The 25,109-nt window shown below is 45.9% G+C and overlaps 1 protein-coding gene across 1 annotated transcript in view; it reads left to right on the top strand.

Annotated features, from left to right (window-relative positions):
* The first annotated feature begins 9,698 nt into the window (after positions 1–9,698).
* ASB18 (ankyrin repeat and SOCS box containing 18) overlaps positions 9,699–25,109 on the top strand; it is a 42,097-nt gene continuing 26,686 nt past the window's right edge. The window contains exon 1 of the mRNA XM_056534461.1: positions 9,699–9,992. Within this exon, the coding sequence (XP_056390436.1) occupies positions 9,761–9,992 (232 nt within the window). The 5' untranslated portion in view covers positions 9,699–9,760. The remainder of the gene's footprint in view (positions 9,993–25,109) is intronic.

Genomic DNA, 25,109 nt, shown 5'->3' with positions numbered 1-25,109 from the left:
CTACTTATACCTCACTTCCCCTGCACTCCCTCGCCGGATCTTGTTGCCATTGTGCCAGTGAAAGCGTTTCCTTGTGTGTTCCTAGCCTGTGTTCCAGACCTCCTGCCGTTGCCCCTGACTACATTCCTTGCTGTCTGCCCTGACCTTCTGCTACGTCCGACCTTGCTCTTGTCTACTCCCTTGTACCGCGCTTATCTCAGCTCATTTTCGGCTCATTTTTACGCCGTATGCGCTTTTACAACCGGACCTAAAACTGTGGTCAACCACGGTTTTAGGTCCGGTTGTAAAAGCGCATACGGCGCAAAAATTAGCCGACCGGACCGAACGTTTCACTCCGGTCGGCTCATTGAAATGAATGACATACGGGAGCGCATACGGTGACATACGGGAGCGCGAGCTTTTAGCTCCCCCCTGCCGTATGCGCTCCCGTATGGGAGAAAACGTAGTGTGAACCCAGCCTCAGAGAGGTTGAGCCGTTGCCGGTGGATACGACCTGGTTGCTACTGCCGCTGCAAGACCATCCCGCTTTGCGGCGGGCTCTGGTGAATACCAGTAGCAACTTACAACCGGTCCACCGACACGGTCCACGCCAATCCCTCTCTGGCACAGAGGATCCACCTCCAGCCAGCCGAATCGTGACAATATACATAATAGGAATTGCCACGTCCATAATGATGTGTACTATAAAACTATAATGTGAATGATCCCACATTGTGAATGCCGTAAAAAAACAAGTAACACAAAAAGCGCAAAATTTGCCAACTCTGGTACAAAAAGCAGAATAAAAAATATCTTAAGGTAGCACATATCGCAAAAATGATACCAATAAAAAGTACAGCTCATCCCGCAAAAAATAAGCCCTCACTCAATGGCGTCGGACGAAAAATAAAAAAGTTACGGCTGTTGGAAAATGAATGGCAGAAAAAGAATTTTGCTCAGAAAAAGAAAAAGAACATAGAAAGCTCTATAAAATGGGTATCGCCATAATCGTACTGACCCACAGAATAAATATAACTTCACTTTTACCGCACAGTGTACACCATAAAAAAAAATTTAAATGCCAGAAATTTTTCAGTTTTTCACAATATTTTGGCATTTTTCACAAAAAATGCTGCATGTGCGAACAAAAATGCACCACTTATAGTACAATACGTCACAATATGTCACGAAAAAACTATCTCAGAATCGCTCCGCTCAGAAAAAGTGTTCTAAAGTTATTACCATTTAAAGAGACACAAAAAAAGAGCCTGTCATTAAGGTAAAAAATGGGTCCGTCCTTAAGGGGTTAAGAAAATTAGTAAAGGGTTGGTACTGTCATGTATATAGATTGCACAGAATTGTTGAAAACAGATATCACACACCTGTGTGTCCAGCCCAGAATTCTAACACACACACACACAAACACACACACACACACACACACACACACACACATATATATATATATATATATATATATATATATATATATATATATATATTGTATTTGTATTTACCATAGAACTACCATTTCTTAATTGGGATGTCATTATTTTTGGGAGTATATTTGGTACCCCTTATTTGTGAAATACTTGTATTCTAGACCCACCTCAGAAATTGATTTTACAGCACCTTTTATATTTACCTTTTCCTATTTTGGTATCATTGGTTTGGTACATTGTACTCACTCAGAGAATAAAGTTTTCATTTTATTGAATGATTGCCTCACAAAATTGTTACTTTTTTTTTTTATCTTTCTTTTATTTTATAATAAATTATATGATAAAAAAAAGGGTGTCAGTAAAAAGTACAAGTTACCCCACAAAAAATAAGCCCTAATACAACTTTGTCAGTGAAAAAAAAAAAAAAAAAATATGAATGTGTTAGAGGTGTAAGGATCTAAACAACTTTTACAAAAACAAAATTGTGATGGCTAGATTATGGGGTCAGGGCATCTCCAGAATCGCAGGTCTTATAGTTTTTTTTTTTTACCAGTATCTTCCAAAAGTGTCCCAAGGAAGTACAACATGGGCATGTGTTATGAGCACCCAAGGCTCCTTGATGAGCATATGAAGTGAATACTAACCTGTCTGGTCTGATTCATGTGCACCCACCTCCCTACGCATACAGTACTGTGCAAATGTTGTAGGCAGGGGGAAAAAATATGTAAGAATACTTTCAAAAATAGTGTTATAGTTTTATTTTTATTATAAATTTTCTAAATAAATCAACAGAAGAAAAATCTAAATACATTTTTGGTGTGAACACTAGAGATGAGCGAACCTATAGTAAATTCGATTTGTCACGAACTTCTCAGCTCGGCGGTTGCTGACTTTTCCTGCATAAATGAGTTCAGCTTTCAGGTGCTCCGGTGGGCTGGAAAAGGTGGATACAGTCCCAGGAAAGAGTCTCCTAGGACTGTATCCACCTTTTCCATCCCACGGGAGCACCTGAAAGCTGAACTCATTTATGCAGGAAAAGTCATCAACTGCCGAGCCGAGAAGTTCTTGACAAATCGAATTTACTGTAAGTTCGCTCAACTCTAGTGAACACACTTTGCCCTTAAAACATCATCAGTTATTCTCGGTACACTTGTACAAAGTCATGGATTTTGTAGGATTATAGTCAAGTGTATGATTAACCAATCATTTCATAAAGATGAAAATTATCATCATTTTCACATGAAGGTTGAAGCAGGGCCGGATCAAGAGCATCATGGGCCTGGTGCTGAAGATTTTGGTGGGCCTCGCACTGACTTCTATAAATGTTTACAGATTAGGAGTCTCATGACAGACAAATTTACACGTAGCTTTAAGGTTCCATCCCGGATTTTGGCCTTTCTCCAAATGCCCTCTCCTAGCAAGAAATGTATCACACTTTTCTACAACCTACTGAACGACAAGACGGAACCGAGTAGGCTACCATTCATGGATAAGTGGGAAACAGACTTGGGGGTTACATTCACGACAGATCAATGGCTGACTGCCCTTAGGCTAGTTAAATCCTCATTTCGCTCCACTAATCATAGAGAAGCAGTTCTTAAATCCATCTACCGCTGGTATTACACTCCCAGTAAACTCCATAAGTTTATCCCTGACTGCTCCGAACTATGCTGGAGAAATTGTGGTGAAGAGGGGACTCTCCTACATATCCTGTGGGGGTGTCCTAAACTTTCTTCTCTGTGGGCAGGCGTCGCTTGTCTACTGAAAAGGTTCTTGGGTGTAGACTTTAAACTAAAACCTAGTTTAGCCATCCTGTTGTTGGGTCTGGAGAACATACCTATGCATGCACGTACGGTCACTGCACACATCCTGATGTCCACCAAACTGATGCTTACCAGGCGATGGAAGTCGGTCGAAGTGCCAGACTTAATGGAACTGATTAATATGGTCAACCTATCTTGTAGCTATGAAAAAATATATGCATTGGCCCACTCCCAATTCCAATCATATCTTAAACACTGGAAATCCTGGATATCGAGCCCACACTGTCCACAAGTCGACCCAGGCTGAATATCCTAAAAGATGGCCTTGTGGTCATGATAATCAGCTGACACACACTGGTGCGATTGTTTCTACTTGTTCTAGCGTATTTTCTGTATACTCGAACCTTTCATTTGTTCTATATTGTTCTCTATGGTTCCCGTGTTCAGAACCATAAGGGTTCTATTTTGCTTCTGCTCACAAGCAGGCTGTATAGAGACCGTGTTCATGTTACGATGAGCAGTGTTGCACACCTTTGATTGTAAAAGTCTGACTGCTAATAATTATTGTACCTTTTCCTGGTGTACTTCACTGTATAACTCAGATGTTTTTGTGTTGTTCTGTTTTATTTACAAAACAAATCTTCAATAAAAATTATTGAATAAAAAAAAAAAGATTTTGGTGGGCCTAAAGTTGACACGACACAACAGCTTGGTTACGGCTATTTGTGAGTTTTAGTGCAATGCCATTTACTTACATCATGTGCAAACAGCATGATACACAGAGTGTGACGTAGGTAGGTATTTAATTGGGTTGTTGGCAGGTTAGATAGGCAGGTAGGTAGCTAGCTAGCTATAATTCCTAAGCCGTTTTTACACATTGGTGGGCCCAGTGCAAGACTGTAGAGTAATAGTGGTGCAGTTGCCCATAACAAGCAATCAGATCGCTTCTTGCCTTTTAAGAAATGAAAGAAGTGATCTGATTGGTTGCTATGGGCAACTGCACGACTCTTCCTCTGCACAGGTGCTTATAGGCCTGTATGTTTTTAATAGTTGATCTATTATAACCAGGGCCAGATTAAGGCTGCCTGGAAGACGGAGCACTTCATTATGTTGGTACAGTTCCTCACATTAGGTGCAGTATAGTTCCCCACATTAAGTGCAGCATAGTTCCCCACATTAGGTGCAGTATAGTTCCCCACATTAGGTGCAGTATAGTTCCCCACATTAGGTGCAGTATAGTTCCCCACATTAGGTGCAGTATAGCTCCCCACATTAGGTGCAGTACAGTTCCCCACATTAGGTGCAGTATAGTTCCACACATTAGGTGCAGTATAGTTCCCCACATTAGGTGCAGTACAGTTCCCCACATTAGGTGCAGTATAGTTCCTCACATTAGGTGCAGTATAGTTCCCCACATTAAGTGCAGCATAGTTCCCCACATTAGGTGCAGTATAGTTCCCCACATTAGGTGCAGTATAGTTCCCCACATTAGGTGCAGTATAGTTCCCCACATTAGGTGCAGTATAGCTCCCCACATTAGGTGCAGTACAGTTCCCCACATTAGGTGCAGTATAGTTCCCCACATTAGGTGCAGTATAGTTCCCACATTAGGTGCAGTACAGTTCCCCCACATTAGGTGCAGTATAGTTTCCCACATTATGTGCAGTATAGTTCCCCCACATTAGGTGCAGAATAGTTCCCCCACATTAGGTGCAGTATAGTTCCCCACATTAGGTGCAGTATAGTTCCCCACATTAGGTGCAGTATAGTTCCCCACATTAGGTGCAGTATAGTCCCCCCACATTAGGTGCAGTATAGTTCCCCCACATTAGGTGCAGTTCAGTTCCCCCACAGACATACAACCTTCAGCCATATACAGTGTCTGTGTACTGCCCCACTTCAGTGTTCTGACCACCAGTCCTCCGGTCCAGGGTCACGATCTACCGTTATGGCCTATAGACCATAGCAGTAGGTCCCAGGACCGGAGGACCGATGGTCGGAGCACCGAAGAGAACGTGCTGCAAGCTGGTGCTGGTGACTTACTATTCTGGCGCCGCGAGTCCTCCTCACAGCTCCGCTCCTCCGTTGCTATGGGCGCATGCACAGGACGTCAGTGATGTCCCTGCGTGCGCCAACTCCTGGCAGCCCCTGCGTTTTTAAAGTTAACGCGGGGCTGCCGCAGAGTGGTAACAGGGACATCCTTATTTCCCAAAAAGATTTTTCGGGACACAGGGATGTCCAGAATGTGACGGGGGCCCCTGCGGGCTTCTCAGTGGCGGCCGCGAATCCCCCCGGGCTTGATTAGGCCTATGCTGAGCAGCCGGCAGGGAGCCCCCTGAGGGTCAGGGGCCCTAGGCAATTGCCTGGTTTGCCCCACCCTAACGCTGGCCCTGGTCGCGGGCTGCCCGTGCTATTCGCTGGGCCTATTTTAACTAAGGGACCTGGAGCGGCAGCTCCATCCGCCCCTACGTTAATCCGGCCCTGGGTTGAAGCACAGTAATTAACTGAAACAGAAAGAGCTGTGAAGAAGGCTTAAAACTGGGTGAGGAAGAGCCAAACTCTTCTAGAAACATGTTGTGTAAAACAGTGTCATGTCACAGGCCATACGCCATGGCAAGACAGAACAGATCAACAAGACACAAGTAGTTATACTGCATCAGTAAGGGCTTCCCAAGGCAAATATTTCAAAGCATACTGGGGTTTCAAAATGTGCTGTTTAAGTTCTTTTGAAAGAAGCACAAAAGAAAAGCGATGTTGATGACCGTAAAAAAGAAGGGCAAATAAGAACAAGGAGTCCTGGAAGTGATGAGATGGCCCCACAGAGCTCTCATCTCAACATCATCAAGTCTGTCTGGGATTACCTGAAGAGACTTGAAGGAATTGAGCAAGCCTACAGTGAATCCACCGCAGAGCTGTGGTTAGTTCTCCAAGATGTTTGAAATAACCTCCCTGCCGAATACCTTTATGAGCTGTGTGCAAGTGTACCCAGAAGAGATGATGATGATTTTCAGGCAAAGGGTGGTCATTCCTGTGACCGCTTTACGTTTTGTTAAGTGCTAAAGATTAACTATTAACACTTCTATTTTTTAAAGCATTCTTACAGCATTTTTTCACACCCGTTTAAAACTCTTTCACCGTACTTTATGTGTATAATGCACCAAATGAATATGATTTTATTTGCAGACTGCAATTTCCAGTGTGCAAGCAAGCTGTGGTAACTACACTGCTCAAAAAAATAAAGGGAACACTTAAAGGGGTACTCCGGCACTTAGACATCTAATCTCCTATCCAGAGGATAGGCGATAAGATGCCTGTCACGCCCCCTCCCACAGGCTTGCATTGAGGGGCGGAGCGTGACGTCACACAGGGGCGGAGGCGTGACGCCACACGCTGCCGGCCCCGTGGTCGCCGGTAATCAGACCCGGAGCGAACATGCTCCGGGCACTGATTTTAACTGGGGTGCAAGATCACGTAGGTCCCCAGCGGCGGGACCCCCACGATCAGGCATCTTATTCCCTATCATTTGGATAGGGGATAAGATGTCTAAGCACCGGAGTACCCATTTAAACAACACAATGTAAAGCCAAGTCAATGACACTTCTGTGAAATCACACTGTCCACTCAGGAAGAAACACTGATTGACAATCAATTTCACATGCTGTTGTGCAAATGGAACAGACAACAGGTGGAAATTGTAGGCAATTAGCAAGACACCCCCAATAAAGAAGTGGTTCTGCAGGTGGTGACCACAGACCACTTCTCAGTTCCTATGCTTCCTGGCTGATGTTTTGGTCACTTTTGAATGCTGGCAGTGCTTTCATGACCTACACAAGTGGCTAAGGTAGTGCAGCTCATCCAGGATGGCACATCAATGCGAGCTGTGGCAAGAAGGTTTGCTGTGTCTGTCACGTAGTGTCCAGAGCATGGAGGCGCTACCAGGAGACAGGCCAGTACATCAGGAGACGTGGAGGAGGCCGTAGGAGGGCAACTACGCAGCAGCAGGACCTCCACCTTTGTGTAAGGAGGAGCAGGTGCGACATGCCAGAGCCCTGCAAAATGACCTCCAGCAGGCCACAAATGTGTTTGTGTCCACTCAAACGGTCAGGCTCCATGAGGGTGGTATGAGGGCCCAGCGTCCACAGGTGGGGGTTGTGCTTACAGCCCAACACCGTGCAGGACGTTTGGCATTTGCAAGAGAACACCAAGATTGGCAAATTCGCCACGGGCACCCTGTGCTCTTCACAGATGAAAGGTTCACACTGAGCAAATATAACAGACGTGACAGAGATGCCATGGAGAATGTTCTGCTGCCTGCAACATCCTCCAGCATGACCAGTTTGGCGGTGGGTCAGTATTGGTGTGGGGTGGCATGTCTTTGGGGGGCCGCACAGCCCTCCATATGTTTGCCAGTGGTAGCCTGACTGCCATAGGTACCGAGATGAGATCCTCAGACCCCTTGTGAGACCATAAGCTGGTTCAGTTGGCCCTGGGATCCTCCTAATGCAAGACAATGCTAGACCTCATGTGGCTGGAGTGTGTCAGCAGCTCCTGCAAGAGGAAGGAAGGACCTGAGTCCGATTCAGCACATCTGGGACATCATGTCTCGCTCCATCCACCAACACCACAGACTGTCCAGGAATTGGCGGATGCTTTAGTCCAGGTCTGGGAGGACATCCCTCAGGAGACCATTCACCACCTCATCAGGAGCATGCCCAGGTGTTGTAGGGAGGTCATATGGGCACGTGGAGGCCACACACACTACTGAGCCTCATTTTTACTTGTTTAAAGGACATTACATCAAAGTTGGATCAGCCTGTAGTGTGGTTTTCCACTTTGATTTTGAGTGTGACTCCATATCCAGACCTCCATGGGTTGAAAATGTGATTCCCATTGATAATTTTTGTGTGATTTTGTTGTCAACACATTAAAATATGTAAAGACGAAAGTATTTCATACGATTAGTTCAATCATTCAAATCTAGGATGTGTTATCTTAGTGTTCCCTTTATTTTTTGATCATTGTGTATTACTACATATACCCCTCTCTATTTAATTTCTACGGAAAATTAATTTTAACACAGTATCATTAGATTACAGTGACTAGTTTGTGATGTATGTCCATTGTTATTAATACAGCTGTCTTGGACATTAAGGGTAAGCAGAACATGGCCAGGAAAGAATGGAGGTGCAGTAAAAGGCCCTTGATTGATATGTGGTGGACATTGCAGGATCACTATGATTACATGGTGTTGCAGCTTACCTCCCTCCTGCCATGGGCACAGGAAGAGCTGACATAGTGATGTATGAGTACAGATGTGTCCTCATTGTTCAGTGTCCTTCTCCCTGTAATTTGGCAAGACATAGGAGTACCCTCCCACCTTCTCTGTCAGCCATACTAATGAGGGAGGAGTAGGAACCAGGTAACAGCAAGGGCACAAAGCACCAGGTGCTTGTTAAAATAAGCATCAATTTGTTGAACACTAGTACCTTTTGATTGGGCCCCGATATTGCTTTAAGCACAGAAGGATAGGGACATTTAGTTATTAGTAGGCAACAGCACAATGACTTCTAAGCTCACCTACGTGAATAGTTTACCAACAAAATGAAACAATGAAATTGTTCTTCAGAAGAGAAACAGGTAAGCATTTAAAGCAAGATTCAGGAATACACATTCTTATATGTTTATTAAAACTACTCTGACATCATTATAATGTACCAAGTCTAAGTGACCAAATCTGGCTAGCCCCAAGAACCAGCAAGGCAATAATGTCAACCAATGAGCCAGCCTTGAAACACCCAAGTCTTGAACCTGTTACTAAAAGTTGTCCTGTAAAAGTGATTATTTTCTTATCATCCTCCGTCTGCCAAATAAAATAACAAACACTTTAAACCAACTTTCTCCGCTCTTGTAGCTTTGGTATTGGGGCGCCCCATCAGCGGGCAGTGACTCTGCATAGTACCTACAGCTGAGTGAACTGACAGTACCACTGGCCAATCACTGGCCAAGACAAGACACTGCTACAGCTCTGGCCGGCTCCGGTGAAGCAGACTGTCAGCAGAGACCGGCCGAAGATGGGGCATCTGTATAAATAGTGGAATTTGACTTGATAAGTTTTTTTTTTATCCGGTCAGATCCTATAAAATAAATGGAATCTGTAACAGAGCTCTCCAAACAAAATTCAGATGCAAGTGTAAACCTAGGCTTTGTAGACTTTTTTTTGGCATCTGCCTGATATATAAACATAAATAATGTAATCTCCTTCTTTCACTGGACGTTGTCGTATTAGGAGTCAAATTGATTTAGCTGGATTATTTAGTTATGTTGTTAAACATTTAGTTACAGTAAGGAGACAGCCATGTACTTACTGTCTTTGACTCCTACAGCCTCCACTGTGTTTTGCTCTGGACAGTTACTGATAGATCACATGCTTTGTTCTATCTATAGAACTCACAGCATGAGCCAGTGACACCAAATAGCACAGAAAAACACACCGCCTGCTCAACACAGACTGATCGCCACAAATTTAATACATCAGTTTATTTTATATTACTGAAAAATACTACAATAGGATCCATAATGTGTGCTTGGAACGAGAGAAGTAAAACTCCATCCCAGATTTGTAGGCCTGACCATTCAGCACATTCTATATTTGTTTCTCATCTTATTTCATCCCTGACCAAAGGGGACAAAGAAGCCATTATTGACCTGCTAAAATATCAAGTCAAACACGTTGTAGCCATCATCGAGCTCTCCAATGATGACTGGATGAAGGAGCCAGATGTACCAATACCTCCACAGGTCTTATTGGGTAACTAGTTGGCTCTTTTTAAGTGAAGTCTTTATGTGAAATCTATTGGTATTTTTTTCAGATTCTTTGTTATCTTAACAATTTTAGATTTCCAAAGATGGTATCCTCTAGTGGTAGCTATTACAGTGCTCACTGTTACCCAGTTTCTCACAGGGTTGAGATAGAGTTCTTTGCCATCGTATTGCTGAAAAGCTCTTTATTGTAAAATTCAATGCCAGCTTTTATTGATACAACATCCATTTTTACTTATTTAGTATGTGCTAACATTGTAGTAATTTTGTATACTCTTAGTGGTGTACCTACCATAGAGGCAGAGTACACCACTGCTATGGGGGACCAAATGGCTCCACCCTCAATCCACCTAGCCCAGTGGATTTTAATGGGGGTGGTTTAGGTGGTCGTTCAATCGCCCACTTTATAATCGAGTAGCTAACTAGGCAATCTAGGACACTTGGCCCAGATCCCTATGCCAACCAGCTGAACTTTCAACTGTATTAACAGATGGATATACAATTAAAACTGTTGGTATAGGCCTCAGACAGGTACAGGCTGCTGCCTACACTGGTAGCAGAGCCTGACCTCTGACCTCTGCCCTGGTGCAGGAGGTGCCGGAGGCAGCTCAGCTACTGCTCTGCACAGGAGAGAAGGTACATATGATTGGGGGAGGACTGTCTGCCTAGAAGAAGAGCTATCTGGCTATTAAGGGGACAGCCTGCCTACTGGGGGGGACTATCTGCTTATTGGGGCTAAGGAGACCAACTCACCTCTTTCCGACTTGGTGGCTTCGGGTAAAGCTCTTCAAATCACCATAATCAATAATCAATAATATCAAACCCAGCTCTTTATTCCAAATGATAAGATGATTGAACAGCTCACATTTTATAATTTGGAATAAAGGGGACTGTCACGATGCCGGCTGGCAGGTAGTGGATCCTCTGTGCCAGAGAGGGATTGGCGTGGACCGTGCTAGTGGATCGGTTCTAAGTCACTACTGGTTTTCACCAGAGCCCGCCGCAAAGCGGGATGGTCTTGCTGCGGCGGTAGTGACCAGGTCGTATCCACTAGCAACGGCTCAACCTCTCTGACTGCTGAAGATAGGCGCGGTACAAGGGAGTAGACAGAAGCAAGGTCGGACGTAGCAGAAGGTCGGGGCAGGCAGCAAGGATCGTAGTCGGGGGCAACGGCAGGAGGTCTGGAACACAGGCTAGGAACACACAAGGAAACGCTTTCACTGGCACAATGGCAACAAGATCCGGCGAGGGAGTGAAGGGGAAGTGAGGTATAAATAGGGAGTGCACAGGTGAACACACTAATTGGAACCACTGCGCCAATCAGCGGCGCAGTGGCCCTTTAAATCGCAGAGACCCGGCGCGCGCGCGCCCTAGGGAGCGGGGCCGCGCGCGCCGGGACAGGACAGACGGAGAGCGAGTCAGGTACGGGAGCCGGGATGCGCATCGCGAGCGGGCGCTACCCGCATCGCGAATCGCATCCCGGCTGGAGACGGTATCGCAGCGCACCGGGTCAGTGGAGCTGCCCGGAGCGCTGCGGTAGCGAGAGAGAAGCGAGCGCTCCGGGGAGGAGCGGGGACCCGGAGCGCTCGGCGTAACAGGGACAATGCAAATTTTTTGACCGGGAAGCATTCTGGCAATTCACTTTATGAACAAGAATGCCAAATAGTGATGTAAGGAAGGAATTTTTATATCACTGTTAATCTCTACAGTGATTTTATATAATCCCACCTTGATGTTTGTTTTTCAGATATTTTCTTCCGTGATTAAGTCTGCTGTAGTTGTTTAATTCCTGAATTAGCATGAGCTTACGTAAACTTCCTTAGAACGAGGATTTATTGCAGTCACATAAAGTATATTTTAGTGGGATTTCATAGCAAAGATCTTTGTTCTAATTGGGTCTTAGAGGTGATAGATCATGGGGAAAAACTTATCCCCGATATAAATTATAAGGAATAAGTTTTACATCATGGGGGGGGGGCAACCGCCGTGGCCCTTGTGATCACCTGTACGGGGCCACGGCTCTCCCCAAGAGTGGCGCGTCATGACCTCCACATGAAGCAGGGGCCACCACGACCCCTCCATATAACTTTATGGGAGAGCTGTTCAGCTATCTCCGGCATTCCCATAGAGATGTATGGGGGTCATGATGCGCCACTCCTGGGGTGAGCCGGGCCCCGTACAGGAGATCGCGGGAGTCCTAGTGGTTGAACATAGCCCCTCCCCCCAAGCGATCTAATACTTATCCCCTATCCTTTAGATATGTTTTTCCCCATGATACTTCTCTTTTAAAGGGGTATTCTGGGATTAACTAACGTTTAACTATCCTGCACATCATGAAGAATTATGCTAGTTCTACATTTACTTGCTATACTGCTATGCCGTGGATCATCTTCTTTATATGGTCCCCCCAGGTCTAGCGTTTTTGTTTAGGTATGGATGACGTTGGTCTCACAATCCTTTGTGGCTCGAGGCCGCAGCTGGTATACGGGGGCTTGGCTATTTCTTGTATTTCCTCACAAGCCAGCCCCCTGATGGTGTTTGCGGTCCATCTGTACGTCCTGACGTGTTGGCGTTCCCTGTATTCCCGCATTCTGCAGATTGCGGAGATGAAGATGAAGGATTGTGAGATGAACGTCATCAGGACCTGAAAGGATACGCTAGACCTGGGGGGGACCATATAAAGGAGAAAAAGAAGATGATCCATGACAGAGCGGTATAGCAAGTAAATGTAGAACTAGCATAATTCTTCATAAGTGGCAGGATAGTTTAAAGTTAGGTAATCCTGGAATAACCCTTTAAATTAATTAGCAATTTTTTTATTTTGTAACTTATACACCAGGTATATACATATGTATCTAGTATGCAAGTATTTATTCATCTATAATGATACGTATTTCAACTTTATATTAAGATAAAGCATATTTCACATTGTAAACAAATAATTTTCCAGTAGGTAGCAGCAGGTAAAATCTACAAAGTTAGCATATTGGATTTACTGACGAAACACAAGTGCTACCAGGCTGTTTGAGCATATAAATGGTTAAAACATGAAAAAGGGCCATATATAGTATAGTATCTTTTGACAAACAGAATATGCGCTTGAAAAACGTCAAGATGGACATGTAATGTTTCAGCATTAGTGCTGGATCAATCGTCTTCTTGAAACTGCTTTACTAGGGGCTTTACTAGGGGTTACCTGCAAGTGCGTACTGAAGGGACAACCTACTTACTGGGGGAATACCTACTTACATCCAACATGACAGATCAACTTTTCAAAAACATATCTGCCATCTCTTAGTATCTTTCTCTCTCATGATGTCACAAAAAAGGCACCGATTGTCAGCAGAAAAATGGTCCAAATTGGCCTTCAAAAATATCCATCCAAAATCTCTAGTGCATGATCAGCTTTAGTTTTAGATTTATCTTCTCGATTAGGGGCATCAGAATGGCTGGCATGTCATGTCTAGATGCAGCTTTCCTCCGGCAGTAACAGCTGATCACGAGGGCTGGGAGAAAGTAATTGTTACGCCGAGCGCTCCGGGTCCCCGCTCCTCCCCGGAGCGCTCGCTTCACTCTCTCCGCTGCAGCGCTCCGGTCACGTCCTCTGACCCGGGGCGCTGCGATCCCGCTGCCAGCCGGGATGCGATTCGCGATGCGGGTAGCGCCCGCTCGCGATGCGCACCCCGGCTCCCCTACCTGACTCGCTCCCCGTCTGTTCTGTCCCGGCGCGCGCGGCCCCGCTCCCTAGGGCGCGCGCGCGCCGGGTCTCTGCGATTTAAAGGGCCACTGCGCCGCTGATTGGCGCAGTGGTTCCAATTAGGGTAATCACCTGTGCACTTCCCTATATTACCTCACTTCCCTTGCACTCCCTTGCCGGATCTTGTTGCCTTAGTGCCAGTGAAAGCGTTCCTTGTGTGTTCCTTGCCTGTGTTTCCAGACCTTCTGCCGTTGCCCCTGACTACGATCCTTGCTGCCTGCCCCGACCTTCTGCTACGTCCGACCTTGCTTCTGCCTACTCCCTTGTACCGCGCCTATCTTCAGCAGCCAGAGAGGTGAGCCGTTGCTAGTGGATACGACCTGGTCACTACCGCCGCAGCAAGACCATCCCGCTTTGCGGCGGGCTCTGGTGAAAACCAGTAGTGGCTTAGAACCGGTCCACTAGCACGGTCCACGCCAATCCCTCTCTGGCACAGAGGATCCACTACCTGCCAGCCGGCATCGTGACAGTAGATCCGGCCATGGATCCCGCTGAAGTTCCTCTGCCAGTTGTCGCTGACCTCACCACGGTGGTCGCCCAGCAGTCACAACAGATAGCGCAACAAGGCCAACAGCTGTCTCAACTGACCGTTATGCTACAACAGTTACTACCACAGCTTCAGCAGTCATCTCCTCCGCCAGCTCCTGCACCTCCTCCGCAGCGAGTGGCCGCTCCTGGGATACGCTTATCCTTGCCGGATAAATTTGATGGGGACTCTAAGTTTTGCCGTGGCTTTCTTTCCCAATGTTCCCTGCATCTGGAGATGATGTCGGACCTGTTTCCCACTGAAAGGTCTAAGGTGGCTTTCGTAGTCAGTCTTCTGTCCGGAAAAGCCCTGTCATGGGCCACACCGCTCTGGGACCGCAATGACCCCGTCACTGCCTCTGTACACTCCTTCTTCTCGGAAATCCGAAGTGTCTTTGAGGAACCTGCCCGAGCCTCTTCTGCTGAGACTGCCCTGTTGAACCTGGTCCAGGGTAATTCTTCCGTTGGCGAGTATGCCGTACAATTCCGTACACTTGCTTCAGAATTGTCCTGGAATAATGAGGCCCTCTGCGCGACCTTCAAAAAAGGCCTATCCAGCAACATTAAAGATGTTCTGGCCGCACGAGAAATCCCTGCTAATCTACATGAACTCATTCACCTAGCCACTCGCATTGACATGCGTTTTTCTGAAAGGCGCCAGGAACTCCGCCAAGATATGGACTCTGTTCGCACGAGGCGTTTCGTCTCCTCGGCTCCTCTCTCCTCTGGTCCCCTGCAATCTGTTCCTGTGCCTCCCGCCGTGGAGGCTATGCAGGTCGACCGGTCTCGCCTGACATCTCAAGAGAGGACACGACGCCGTATGGAGAACCTCTGCCTGTACTGTGCTAGTACCGAACACTTCCTGAGGGATTGTCCTATCCGTCCTCCCCGCCTGGAAAGACGTACGCTGACTCCGCACAAAGGTGAGACAGTCCTTGATGTCTACTCTGCTTCTCCACGTCTTACTGTGCCTGTGCGGATGTCTGCCTCTGCCTTCTCCTTCCCTGCTGTGGCCTTCTTGGACTCTGGATCTGCAGGAAATTTTATTTTGGCCTCTCTCGTCAACAGGTTCAACATCCCGGTGACCAGTCTCGCCAGACCCCTCTACATCAATTGTGTAAATAATGAAAGATTGGACTGTACCATACGTTTCCGCACGGAGCCCCTTCTTATGAGCATCGGATCTCATCATGAGAGGATTGAACTTTTGGTCCTCCCCAATTGCACCTCGGAAATTCTCCTTGGACTTCCCTGGCTTCAACTTCATTCCCCTACCCTGGATTGGTCCACTGGGGAGATCAAGAGTTGGGGGTCCTCTTGTTCCAAGAACTGTCTAAAACCGGTTCCCAGTAACCCTTGCCGTAACTCTGTGGTTCCTCCAGTAACCGGTCTCCCTAAGGCCTATATGGACTTCGCGGATGTTTTCTGCAAAAAACAAGCTGAGACACTACCTCCTCACAGGCCTTATGATTGCCCTATCGACCTCCTCCCGGGTACTACTCCACCCCGGGGCAGAATTTATCCTCTCTCTGCCCCAGAGACTCTTGCCATGTCCGAATACGTCCAGGAGAATCTAAAGAAGGGCTTTATCCGTAAATCCTCCTCTCCTGCCGGAGCCGGATTTTTCTTTGTGTCCAAAAAAGATGGCTCCCTACGTCCTTGCATTGACTACCGCGGTCTTAATAAAATCACGGTTAAGAACCGCTACCCCTTACCCCTCATCTCTGAACTCTTTGATCGCCTCCAAGGTGCCCACATCTTCACTAAATTGGACTTAAGAGGCGCCTATAACCTCATCCGCATCAGAGAGGGGGACGAGTGGAAAACGGCATTTAACACCAGAGATGGACACTTTGAGTATCTGGTCATGCCCTTTGGACTGTGCAACGCCCCTGCCGTCTTCCAAGACTTTGTCAATGAAATTTTTCGTGATCTGTTATACTCCTGTGTTGTTGTATATCTGGACGATATCCTAATTTTTTCTGCCAATCTAGAAGAACACCGCCAGCATGTCCGTATGGTTCTTCAGAGACTTCGTGACAACCAACTCTATGCCAAAATTGAGAAATGTCTGTTTGAATGCCAATCTCTTCCTTTTCTAGGATATTTGGTCTCTGGCCAGGGACTACAGATGGATCCAGACAAACTCTCTGCCGTCTTAGATTGGCCACGCCCCTCCGGACTCCGTGCTATCCAACGCTTTTTGGGGTTCGCCAATTATTACAGGCAATTTATTCCACATTTTTCTACCATTGTGGCTCCTATCGTGGCTTTAACCAAAAAAAGTGCTGATCCCAAGTCCTGGCCTCCTCAAGCAGAAGACGCCTTTAAACGACTCAAGTCTGCCTTTTCTTCGGCTCCCGTCCTCTCCAGACCTGACCCTTCCAAACCCTTCCTATTGGAGGTTGATGCCTCCTCAGTGGGAGCTGGAGCTGTTCTTCTACAAAAAAATTCTTCCGGGCATGCTGTCACTTGTGGTTTTTTCTCTAGGACCTTCTCTCCAGCGGAGAGGAACTACTCCATCGGGGATCGAGAGCTTCTAGCCATTAAATTAGCACTTGAGGAATGGAGGCATCTGCTGGAGGGATCAAGTTCTCCTGTTATTATCTACACCGACCACAAGAACCTCTCCTACCTCCAGTCTGCCCAACGGCTGAATCCTCGCCAGGCCCGGTGGTCTCTGTTCTTTGCCCGATTTAATTTTGAGATTCACTTTCGTCCTGCCGATAAGAACATTAGGGCCGATGCTCTCTCTCGTTCCTCGGATGCCTCAGAAGTTGATCTCCCTCCGCAACACATCATTCCACCTGACTGCCTGATCTCCACTTCTCCTGCCTCCATCAGGCAGACTCCTCCAGGGAAGACCTTTGTTTCTCCACGCCAACGCCTCGGAATCCTCAAATGGGGTCACTCCTCCCATCTCGCAGGTCATGCGGGCATCAAGAAATCTGTGCAACTCATCTCCCGCTTCTATTGGTGGCCGACTCTGGAGACGGATGTTGGGGACTTTGTGCGAGCCTGCACTATCTGTGCCCGGGATAAGACTCCTCGCCAGAAGCCCGCTGGTTTTCTTCATCCTCTGCCTGTCCCCGAACAGCCTTGGTCTCTGATTGGTATGGATTTTATTACTGATTTACCCCCTTCCCGTGGCAACACTGTTATTTGGGTGGTCGTTGATCGATTCTCCAAAATGGCACATTTCATCCCTCTTCCTGGTCTTCCTTCTGCGCCTCAGTTGGCTAAACAATTTTTTGTACACATTTTTCGTCTTCACGGGTTGCCTACGCAGATTGTCTCGGATAGAGGTGTCCAATTCGTGTCTAAATTCTGGAGGGCTCTCTGTAAACAACTCAAGATTAAATTAAATTTTTCCTCTGCATATCATCCCCAGTCCAATGGACAAGTAGAAAGAATTAACCAGATCTTGGGTGATTATTTGCGACATTTTGTTTCCTCCCGCCAGGATGACTGGGCAGATCTCCTTCCATGGGCCGAATTCTCGTATAACTTCAGGGTCTCTGAATCTTCCTCCAAATCCCCATTTTTCGTGGTGTACGGCCGTCACCCTCTTCCCCCCCTCCCTACCCCCTTGCCCTCTGGTCTGCCCGCTGTGGATGAAATTTCTCGTGACCTTTCCATTATATGGAGAGAGACCCAAAATTCTCTCTTACAGGCTTCTTCACGCATGAAGAGGTTCGCGGATAAGAAAAGAAGAGCTCCCCCCGTTTTTTCCCCTGGAGACAAGGTATGGCTCTCCGCTAAATATGTCCGCTTCCGTGTCCCTAGCTACAAGTTGGGACCACGCTATCTTGGTCCTTTCAAAATTTTGTGTCAAATTAATCCTGTCTCTTATAAACTTCTTCTTCCTCCTTCTCTTCGTATCCCTAATGCCTTTCACGTCTCTCTTCTCAAACCACTCATCCTCAACCGTTTTTCTCCCAAATCTGTTCCTCCCACTCCTGTTTCCGGCTCCTCGGACGTCTTCTCGGTCAAGGAAATTTTGGCTGCCAAAAAGGTCAGAGGGAAAAATTTTTTTTTAGTAGACTGGGAGGGTTGTGGTCCTGAAGAGAGATCCTGGGAACCTGAGGACAACATCCTTGACAAAAGTCTGCTCCTCAGGTTCTCAGGCTCCAAGAAGAGGGGGAGACCCAAGGGGGGGGGTACTGTTACGCCGAGCGCTCCGGGTCCCCGCTCCTCCCCGGAGCGCTCGCTTCACTCTCTCCGCTGCAGCGCTCCGGTCACGTCCTCTGACCCGGGGCGCTGCGATCCCGCTGCCAGCCGGGATGCGATTCGCGATGCGGGTAGCGCCCGCTCGCGATGCGCACCCCGGCTCCCCTACCTGACTCGCTCCCCGTCTGTTCTGTCCCGGCGCGCGCGGCCCCGCTCCCTAGGGCGCGCGCGCGCCGGGTCTCTGCGATTTAAAGGGCCACTGCGCCGCTGATTGGCGCAGTGGTTCCAATTAGGGTAATCACCTGTGCACTTCCCTATATTACCTCACTTCCCTTGCACTCCCTTGCCGGATCTTGTTGCCTTAGTGCCAGTGAAAGCGTTCCTTGTGTGTTCCTTGCCTGTGTTTCCAGACCTTCTGCCGTTGCCCCTGACTACGATCCTTGCTGCCTGCCCCGACCTTCTGCTACGTCCGACCTTGCTTCTGCCTACTCCCTTGTACCGCGCCTATCTTCAGCAGCCAGAGAGGTGAGCCGTTGCTAGTGGATACGACCTGGTCACTACCGCCGCAGCAAGACCATCCCGCTTTGCGGCGGGCTCTGGTGAAAACCAGTAGTGGCTTAGAACCGGTCCACTAGCACGGTCCACGCCAATCCCTCTCTGGCACAGAGGATCCACTACCTGCCAGCCGGCATCGTGACAGTAATCCCACCACGATTAGCTGACACAAGACAATATTTTAGGACACAAATAATGCACTGCCTCTCCCCTAATTGTAGATATAGAAATGTAAACATTAAAATACAAGACAAAAAATGTTAAAAGAAATATTATTTATACAGTATTTTCTGTCTAAAGAATAGCATTGTAAATGAATCAGTAGGACACTTCAGAGCTATTAATATACCCGGCTGTATACAGAAGTATCTGGATGAAGTCTGGCATGAGGTCACTCTTTCCAGCTACTGATTACAAGTATCACACAATTCCTGGTAATACTCTAAACCCCAGAATAATACTGTACCAGCTTCTACATTATCCAAATCAGGCCAAGGTTTATTGCAGGAACATTAATACACAATAAGATCCCCGGATTTATACATATGTAGCTGCTTGTAGAGATATGATGTCAAATGATGTGAAGTCTGAACAGTTTATTAATAAGTAGAAGACTACAAAGAACAATAACCTCACATTCAACTTACAGTACACTAAATACATGACCCAAAATGATATGTGGTGAGGGTGTGATGAGGGCAGATGTTATTACCCTAGGGGCAGATGGCATTAACCCCTTGTATTTGTGACGCCAGGGCGTGGTTAACCTCGTCACCACCTGAGGTAGGGCCGCTGGATCCTGGGCTAGGCACGGGGAAAATAATGATTCCGATACCAAGTTACGGAACAACGGCAGCTTTATTGAGGCAGACAGATGGAATAGTCTTTAGAGCTCGGTTAGGCCCAAGGAGGTGACCAGTGACTTTAGAGACTTGCAGGCTTGCTGGAACTTGTTGTGGATTTGAACATTTTGCTGTAGGCCCACGCTGACTTCATACAGACTGATCTAGACTGACTTGACTAGGACTGACAAGACAGACTTCACCCTGTATGTAGATTACCAGGTTTTGACTTTCACCTGTGGGGCACTGGATTGGTAGAAGCGTGGCTGCATGGTAGGCCTTGGGTCTACTCAGGACACCAGACACTCTCTCAGGACTTGACTGTTCCTTAGCAAACTCTAGACTTACTAGTTAGCTCCTCCCAAGGTTTTATAGGGGGGAGAATCTGGAGGTGCCTATAGATCAACCTATAAGTCACCTGATCACTGGTGCCTTCCTTGGTTACAAGACTTAGTAACAATATTTAAAGGTACATAACATCATATATACATTACATTAGATAATACAAGGTACTTATTAACCTTTCATAACACACAGCTAAAGGGGGGACTCAGGGGTCACTGCAATAGAGTCCACCAGACAGGACAGCAATGGTACAGGGGTGCAACTCCAGTACTGGGCCACCACAAACTCCCCCTCTTAACAACAGCCATCCTTGGCACCCAGTCCTGGAGGGCAGATGAATATAAAGTGGCCACTGAGGCCAAGACATAGCAATAAAAACAGTTCCTGGGGCATTGCACTAATGTCCTTCACAGGACTGACAATCAACATTATTACATGCTCCCTTTTGGGGGGTTTGAAAACTATGATAATTGAGACGAAAATACATTTGAGATCCTTTGGTCTTGTAACTGCTTTTTGGTGAATACTTGGTTCGGATCAAGTTGCCTGAGGCTCTCTGCCCTGATGCCTGTGCTAATGGAGCCCTTTGGCTTTAGCTACTTCTCCCCATAACATTAGGATCATCAGTTATACATTTTTCTGACAACACATGAAAATGCTACCTATATACAATAGCTCTGTCACTTTATGTGCTACTTACGCCTTTCAGGAGAACTCTCTGGCCACAAGAGAACCCTGCGCACAATGGACAGGAAAATAATAGACATTAAACATTTGATGATACATTTGATGACTATTATGGACTGAATATACTGACTTTATGGCTACAGTTTTGACTAAATATGTGACATTTGACTATGTTAGATACGCAAGATATGTGCATTACTATCTGCACATGAAATTAGACTAGATACTAGCATGTGGTTAACTAGAAAAGCAGTAGATAGTGCCCCCCAAAAGGTACCACACATACTTGTCCTCCCCCAGGTATTGGGGATTGGCACTGAGGTATATCAGTCCTGGTTATCCCCTCTCCACACCAGAGAGTGGACGGACGTGGACGGGTACAGGCCCCTGATATGGAAACATGTACTGTCTGCAAGCATTTCCAGTATTGAATCCCTAAGATCCAGAATAACAAGAGAGCCCTGTGGATTGCCAGAAGGGCAAATAAAGAAGAATGAAGATGAAAATAAAACAGTAAAAGAAAAATTAATAAGTGAAGAAAAATAAATAAATAAAAATATAAAAAGGAAAATAATAAATAAATATAACAAGCAGTTGCATATTTGGATCTTCTTTAGTTTGTTTCATAGTAGTCAGGGATAATCCCAGCTTCCTGACCCGATTCTGAAAGAAAACAAAACAAAAATATAAGTAAGGCTGGGTCCACACTACGTTTTGTCCCATACGGGAGCGCATACGGCAGGGGGGAGCTAAAACCTCGCGCTCCCGTATGTGACCGTATGCGCTCCCGTATGTCATTCACTTCAATGAGCCGACCGGAGTGAAACGTTCGGTCCGGTCGGCTCATTTTTGCGCCGTATGCGCTTTTACAACCGGACCTAAAACCGTGGTTGACCACGGTTTTAGGTCCGGTTGTAAAAGCGCATACGGCGCAAAAATGAGCCGACCGGACCGAACGTTTCACTCCGGTCGGCTCATTGAAATGAATGGCATACGGGAGCGCATACGGTTACATACGGGAGCGCGAGGTTTTAGCTCCCTCCTGCCGTATGCGCTCCCGTATGGGACAAAACGTAGTGTGAACCCAGCCTTAGGCTGGGTTCACACTACGTTTTTCAACTACGGTTCCCGCATACGTTTTCTATCAAAAAACTTATGGGGGAAAAAACTGATTGAACAGTATGGGAAAAAGTAAACCGTATGGGTTTTTAAACAGTATACTGTTTTTAAAAGTGCATACTGTTCCGCCCGTTTTTGTAGAAAAAAAACCCATACGTTTTTGAAAATTTTGTCCATTTTTAATGGAAGGGGTCTTGGGTGGGGACTTTAGGATTCAAATGCGCATGTGCAAAGTAAAAACGTATACGTTTTTCCCGTATGGAACCGTATACATGTGCGTTTCCCATTGACGTCCATGTTTAAAAAAACGTATGCGGTTTCAGTACGGTTTTTAAACCGGAGACAAAATTGTGGTCAACCACGGTTTTGACTCCGGTTTAAAAACCGTACTGCAACCGTATACGTTTTTTTTTACATGGACGTCAACGGGAAACGCACATGTATACGGTTCCATACGGGAAAAACGTATACGTTTTTACTTTGCACATGCGCAATTGAATCCTAAAGTCCCCACCCAAGACCCCTCCCATTAAAAATGGACAAAATTTTCAAAAACGTATGGGTTTTTTTTCTACAAAAACGGACGGAACAGTATGCACTTATAAAAACAGTATACTGTTTAAAAACCCATACGGTTTACTTTTTCCCATACTGTTCCATCCGTTTTTTCCCCATACGGTTTTTGATAGAAAACATATGCGGGAACCGTAGTTGAAAAACGTAGTGTGAACCCAGCCTTAGCTGGGTTCACACTACGTTTTTGCCATACTGTTTTCAATCCGATTTTCTAAAGAAAACCGTATGGCAAAAAAAACGGATGGAACAGTATGGGAAAAAAGTAAACCGTATGCGTTTTTAAACAGTATACTGTTTTTAAAAGTGCATACAGTTCCGTCAGTTTTTATAGAAAAAAACCATAAGTTTTTGAAAATGTTGTCCATTTTTAATGGGAGGGGTCTTGGGTGGGGACTTTAAGATTCACATTTGCACATGTGCAAAGTAAAAACGTATACGTTTTTCCCGTATGGAACCGTATACATGTGCGTTTCCCAAAACCATGGTTGACCACGATTTTGTCTCCGGTTTAAAAACCGTACTGCAACCGCATACGTTTTTTTAACATGGACGTCAATGGGAAACGCACATGTATACGGTTCCATACGGGAAAAACGTATACGTTTTTACTTTGCACATGTGCATTTGAATCCTAAAGTCCCCACCCAAGACCCCTCCCATTAAAAATGGCCAAAATTTTCAAAAACGTATGGTTTTTTTTCTATAAAAACTGACGGAACTGTATGCACTTTTAAAAACAGTATACTATTTAAAAACGCATACAGTTTACTTTTTTCCATACTGTTCCATCCGTTTTTTTGCCATACGGTTTTCTTTAGAAAAACGGATTGAAAACAGTATGGCAAAAACGTAGTGTGAACTCAGCCTAATGTAAAAACATAAGTGATCCAGAACAAAATCCAACTCAAATTCAGAACAGGCAGAATTACTATCTACACATGTCCAGTATTACATATAGTATGTGTTACCATTTAGGCCTCTCGGTTTTAAGGACTGGAGTTTAAAAATCCAATTGAGTTCTTTCCTCTTTAGGATGCTGATTCTGTCACCCCGTCTTTTTAATGGGGGGGCATGTGGTCCAGAAGCATGAATTTGAGACACATCAGCCTTCACTAGCTGATCCTTTAGATTCCTTGGCCGTCTATTTGCCATCAAAGGGGGACTGTGAAACTTGCATACTTGGGGATATTCCTTACCTAGGATTCCCCAGTATTTCCTCTAAATTGTGGCTACCTTATGTGAAGACATAGAGTAGGTAGAGACAAATGCCACCCTTTGTTGTGAAGTTTTCTCTTTAGTGTAAGGAGGTAAGGGTATGTTCACACTGAGGAATTGGAGAGGAATTTCCACGAGTAATTCTACTCGCTTTTTCCACTCCAATTCATTCAGCAGTGAAATCCCGAAAGAGTTGTGCAGAATTTCTGCCCCTCAGTTCACACTGAGGAATTTCCTCAAGCAGAATTCTGACGAGGAAGTCTGTTCCGCTTGAAGAAAGAACACGTTCTTTCTTTCAGGCGGAATCAGCGTCTTACTCCCATAGAGATCAATGTTAATTTTATTTTTTCAGTCAGAATCATTTCCACGCGGAATTGGCGCGGAAATGGCGCGGAATTGGCATGGAATTTGCGCAGAATTGGCACGGAATTTCCGCATGAAAAAAAAGAGGATAATATATATATATATACATATATATATATATATATATATATATATATATATATATATATTATACTCTTCTCCTCCTCCGCTTGAAATTTTCATTTCCGTGTGTGGAATTCTGCTCGAACTCCGCGCCAATTCCGCGCGAAATCTCTGTGAGTTCTTGTGGAATAGTAACAATATTTTGAGGCAGAACATTTCTGCTTGATTTCCGCCCCAATTCCTCAGTGTGAACATACCCTAAGAGATCTTGCCTATTAGTTACCATAGCTTGGGTTTTACACTTGGAATTGAGTTTAGTGGGATATCCCCTGTGGATGAAATTTATTGACATTGGCCCTCATTTACTATTCTAAACCCGACCTCTTTTGTCGGGTTTTTTTGTCGCATCTTTGTCTGCGCCATGTCGCAGACATCCTGCGCCAGTCTGCGACACCATGCAACATTTTTTCCTGACGGACCCGATGTGGATTCTCCCAAACCCGAAAAAGGGGCGTAACCCGACATTTCTTAGCTTTCCCACGTATTTATTAAGGTTTCCAACCCGAATTAGTTGAATTGTTGTGGATTTTTTCCCGACAGCTCAGAGGAGTTGGAAACCAAAACCTACAAAACCCACGTGCGACAAACAGGATGCGGCATAATAATAAATACCAGGGGAAAAAGCAGTCGGGTAAGAAAGCAAGATAGACTTACAACCCGATTTTCTTAGTAAATGAGGGCCACTGTGTCTAGTGCTGGTCCCACATTCTGTGGTGTACTGATGATTCTCCTAGCCCTCAACATCTGGCTGGCTGGGAGAGATCGTATAGTAGGTTTTGGATGGCCACTATCATATCGCAACATGGAATTGCAATCGATGGCCTTAGTG

Source organism: Hyla sarda, chromosome 8 (genome assembly GCF_029499605.1).
Source record: "Hyla sarda isolate aHylSar1 chromosome 8, aHylSar1.hap1, whole genome shotgun sequence".
In the NCBI taxonomy this organism is placed as follows: Eukaryota; Metazoa; Chordata; class Amphibia; order Anura; family Hylidae; genus Hyla; species Hyla sarda.
This window is presented reverse-complemented; position numbering and strand designations above follow the sequence as displayed.